Source organism: Diabrotica undecimpunctata, chromosome 10 (assembly GCF_040954645.1).
Source record: "Diabrotica undecimpunctata isolate CICGRU chromosome 10, icDiaUnde3, whole genome shotgun sequence".
NCBI lineage: Eukaryota > Metazoa > Arthropoda > Insecta > Coleoptera > Chrysomelidae > Diabrotica > Diabrotica undecimpunctata.
The window spans coordinates 36,132,598-36,137,929 of NC_092812.1; the positions used below are offsets into that span (position 1 = coordinate 36,132,598).

The 5,332-nt window shown below is 30.6% G+C and overlaps 1 protein-coding gene across 1 annotated transcript; it reads right to left on the reverse strand.

Annotated features, from left to right (window-relative positions):
• Nucleotides 1-328: 328 nt before the first annotated feature.
• Nucleotides 329-4,839, reverse strand: CPT2 (Carnitine palmitoyltransferase 2). The gene is made up of 5 exons (XM_072546059.1): nt 3,541-4,839; nt 3,066-3,262; nt 1,832-2,115; nt 1,375-1,676; nt 329-1,277 (listed from the first exon to the last, which is right to left on the reverse strand). The coding sequence occupies exons 1-5, from the start codon at nt 4,599-4,601 to the stop codon at nt 1,148-1,150; spliced, it is 1,974 nt and encodes a 657-aa protein (XP_072402160.1). The 5' UTR covers nt 4,602-4,839; the 3' UTR covers nt 329-1,147.
• Nucleotides 4,840-5,332: the final 493 nt, after the last annotated feature.

Sequence of the window (5,332 nt, forward strand, 5' to 3'; positions counted from 1 at the left end):
CAAATCAATATTCTTACAGTGTGTCAAGTACGAGCAAGAACAAAAAAAAATACTCTATACAAGGTCTTACAAATGCGTTTCTCGGCCAATTGAACTTGTTCAGAATGTACTAGATTTCCTTCGAGAAACGAATTTGTATTAAAATATTTAGTGTTTTCTTTTTTCTGCTTTCTCTTTTATTCTCTTTATTGTAAATTATAATGTAATGTAAAATGTATAGTAACAAAATTTATCCAGTGTTAATAACTTTAGAGTTGAGACAGAATAAACTAAATAAAAAAAATTCTTTGCTTATTTGTATAATACAAGGAAACAAAAACACAAGACATTGTAATATAATTTTATATTAAACGAAAAATAACACTCCCTAAAGTTTTTTAAACATTTTAAATATAACACTCAACAGTCTTCTTAAAACTAGATACTATGTAACTCTTGTTTTAAAAAGGCACTTACAATTGGATATTGGCCAGAGCTGACTGGGATAAATAGTTAAGAGTTTTATGTTGTATTCGAATTATAAATGCAAACATATTATAGGCAGAATTTTGTGTCACCCTGTACACTAAATAGCTACATCCAACATAGAAAATATATCAATTGAAACTAGTCATTTAAAAAAAAATCAAAAAATGAACAATTATGAGTTAAATGATTATTATGAAGATAAACTAAGATCTAAGGAGTAGAATTACAATAAAAGTTCTAATAAGTCTTGTGGGTGGAGACCTACAGAGGACAAATGCATGAATATGGCAGTTACTTGAGACACAAATCACTGGAGCAGACCTATTGAAGCATTGAACTAAAAAAAAAAAAGGAAAATATGTAAAATACTTACTTCAGTCAGTACATCCTGTTGATCAGTGATAAATACTTTCAAAATATACTTGGAACATAAAAACTACATTAAAATAGATGTTAAGCATGAAACAATACTGTAAATAGTGATTTTATCTTCAAAATATTCATTATTTTATTAACAGCAACTCTTTTCCCAATCAACTTAAAATTATTAATATAATATATAAAAGTAAAAGTGGTAAAAACTTGTAAATATATAATATAAAAAATATCCATGCGGAATTTCCACCATATTGCTTATCACCATTCCGCTACCTTCAATACTGTTATAAATACATTAGCTTTAGTCTTTCTGAAGTAGGTAAACGAGTTCATCAAACGTTCCCTTTAATGACTCAATAAAGTCCGAGCTGCGATGATATGGAGGGTAACTTGTTACTAGCACCCCAAGTTCATCATCTTTGATTATGTACCTGAAAAGTCAATTTATTGTTACAATTTCTGATAATTCAGTGTCCTAACAGATAAATAACAAATAAAAGCTTTCCTATGTTAGCAATGAGTACTTACCCTACACCCAAACCATCTTTAACTACTGGTCCAAAGCCCCCTGCAAATATAGCTGGAGAGTTCAAAGTGCTTGTGGAAAGAATAATATGATTTAAATGAGCAAAATCAGGATCTTCAAATATATTACACATAGTGTTGGTCTTTTCTGCGAACTTCTTTAAAGCAAACAAGTGCCTATCAAACCCTTGTCCCATGGCTGCTTCTCTTGTTAGTTGATTGTGCATATTAGAACATTTCGATATGATGCCTTTCAGCTCAGAAACTGAAGGTTTGTTCTTTGAAGTGATTGCCAAAGCAAATTCCTGAAAAATTCATCATTTAAAACACAAAAACTAACAACAGCAGATTTTATTGAAGCCGTAAAGCAGTTAGAGATTGAAGTACACAAATTTTGATTAGCTTCCTAAAGACATAGATTTGATGGCAACACATAAGCAAAAAAATGAAGAAATCTTACTTTGGTGGCATTAGTACAAGATCTCACAGTCTCAGTTCTGCCATGTTTAAAGGCTGCAGTGCTGCAAGATTCGTAGGTTGGCACAAACTTTCCTGTCATTTTGTAATACCCAAGTTGAAATCCCAACTGCATAATAGCATCAGGGCTAACACCCTGTTTCTTACAAACATTCTTACCAATCCGATTGAAGATTAAATAATCTATATCCAGACTTTTACAAGTATTTTTATATTCTTGCTTTGCCTGGGTAATACTGACTTCCATTTCCTTGTTTAATTGTAAATCTAAAATAAAATATAATGGGTTTAAGTTATCATTACATGTGTTCTACTGTGTAATTGTTCATTTTAAACCAACACGGGTACCCTTTGACCAGAAATCAACAAATTATTGAAGTGAAAACTTTTTTAGCGACATTGTGCTTAAAGCATAAAGAAACTAAAGAATGCCTCTGGCTGAGTACAAAATAAACAACTGTTCGAATCCTCACATATGACATAGAAAATGAAAGGGGAGGATATAAAGATTATATTAAGATAGAAAAAACAAACAAGGTGACTATCAAAAGGGCAGTATACAGCATATTCATTATTAATGAACATGTAGTTACATACTAGATTAATATTCACAAAAAATTATTAATTTTATTTAGCCAAATTAATACTTATAATTTCAACGCAATTTAAGAAGTTTTCACTTCGGTCGGCACTCCCCCGAGTGCAATACCTTCTTGTTTTTTTTAATATTACAATTATATACACTTCAGTCAATTTAAAAAACTAGACTGCATTTCGTAAAAATCTCTGTGGTTGGTTTTAGGTGATACAGTCAAGGCATACTTTTGTAGTCTAAAATTTTATGATTGTGATGGTAGTGTTAATGATGTTAATTTGGATGTTTGGAGGTGTATGTTGCAATTAGGTATTTGATGCAACTTTTTAGTGAAAAAACACAGATACTTTTCCCTTAAAATCAAACTTCCCTCTTATCTTTCTTGACAAAATCATAAAATAAACCAAATTGTTTCGGAATTAACAAAAAAGAGCATATCTGTTAATAATTTTGATTCCTCTTTATGTTAAATTACCCTCACATCCTTTATCGATTTTGTATTTCAGTAAAGTCGCTACAACAGGCACCTAAGTATGGAAAGTGTCACTGTGTAGCACATTATAGAAATTGATCAAGCAATCCAAAGCCAGTAACAAAATATTATAATTATATTTTTGCTTACCCAGTCTTATTATTTTATCAATATTGCTTGATCCACTTGGTACTGTCTCTGGTGTAACACATGGATTTTGTATAGAGTCTTTATAAATATCTTGCACATATCTCAATACAGCAACTCCATCGCCCCAAGAATGTTCAAAATTTACTGCAGCATGTCCATCTTTGCTAACTTGGAGAGATAAAGATTTATCGAACCATCTAAAAAGATCATAACATATATAGATTAATTAATGGAAGTAAGTTTTATTATAAAATTCACAAAATGTTAACAAAACACAGTCTTTACAAACTATGATGTAAAATAAAAAATTACAAACAACTTAGTCACAACAAATTAGTCATAGTGTGTTATTGCATATAAAAAGAGTGAGTAATTGGACAAATTTATCACATATACTGTTATGTACCTTGTATTTAATATATTTTACTAATATTAAACAAATTGCAAAACAAAAAATATAAAATGGAAGTTATACCTGTTTTCTCCATCCCCATGTAAGAAATTTCTTACAATTCCATAAGGATCATCACCTAGATTTTCGGTATCAAGACAAACATTGAACAGAGCAGAATCGATAAATTTAAAAGCATTGGTATTCCCATTTGATTCTATGTTGTGTCTTAAACATGCCCATTTGTCTCTTTCCAACGTAGTAAGGATACCAACAGGAAATTCGCATTTGGGAACAGGGTCATCCAGAATGTATTTCAAGCTTGCTAGAATTTCATTTGCAGAAATAATTTCATTGTTATCATTGAGCACCCTAAATGCATAAAAATGGCCTTTGTGTTGTACAGTTATATGCTTGCCAGCAGGGTTGTACACAAGTCTATCTTTGTCAATCTCTGGTATTCTTGTAGTATTAAATAGATTAGGGTATTGATTCATATCTAGAGGATATGCCTTGAAGAAATATGCTCCATACCACGATACTGAAGGAGGCAACAAGCTACAGATGTTTCTAAATTGTTGTGTATCACTCTTCTTGGGATTTAGATGAAAAACTTCTGGTTCTAGAATACCTGCACTTAGTGACTTGTAGAATTTCAGAGAACTAATAATCAAGTTGGTAGTTCTAACCAACTGGTCATTATAAGCTGGTCTGTGATCTTTATGCACAGACAACATTGGATTGTAGTTTATTGGTATAGGTTTACGATCTCTTAAATAGCTGTCAGACCAAAACTCTGATATATAACTTGTGTGTTTATTCATTCGATCATAATTTTTTAACAAATTTTGCAACTGTTTTCCAGTACTTGTTCTAAACTGCTCTACATTACTTTCTGTTTTCCTATAAGCCTCATCAATCAATAGAGGTCTTTGCGCAGCCAAGTATCGTTTACAGCTTAATTCTAAGGTTGGAATTGGTAAACGAGGAAGAGATTGCTGGAAGTGCATAGTTGGTATCTGACTGTTTTGTAAAAACTGATAATCTGCATATTCCTTTGTTATAAAATTTTGCTTTATAAGTTTATATATGGCTCGTGGAGACTTATCTCTTAAAATGTCCACTTGTTGCCTTAGTATTGTCATTTTAGAAAGTTATGTGTACTTACAGATCGGCCTGAAAATATATTTACTAAGTACTTGTAATGTGAATATCCAACTCTGATTAGTAAATTATAATGAGCACAACAAAAGGAACACAAAAAAATTTAAGAAAACACCTAACTAATGCATTATTTAAAATTAAATAGATTAAAGGTTAATAAACAAAACACTTGTAAAAACTACAATCACACTGACACTAATCACAGCTTAATCAATTATGATTCATTTCATAGTGCTACTCCCTACTTCAAACGTCAAAAAGCGTTCTATCCTCGATTTGTCTGTTGTCATGCGTTGTCAATTTCAAATCGTCAGTTTTATCTTTTTCTTTTATTTTTTCTTAGACTAATTTTAATCATTGTAATGGACTAATTATTAAGAATAAGGACTACCTATTTTTCCTTACATATCATGTAAATGGACTACCTAAGCCTGACGTCACAATGACAACTTTAAACATTTCTAATTTGCGTGTATTTGTCCCATAAGAAGTTGAAAATAATTGTTTTTTTAATTGTTTGAAGAATAAATAAGGAATTTTGATTATGAAATGATATGATATGACTTTAAATACTTCGTAAAACTAATACTATGAAATATAATTGATCTAGGGTCTTCAAAACATTTATTTTTTTTTAGTGTACAAGACCAGGCGTTAGTTTCCTTCAATAAAGAAAACAATTTGCGCATTGCGTCAAATGTACAGTTTTGTT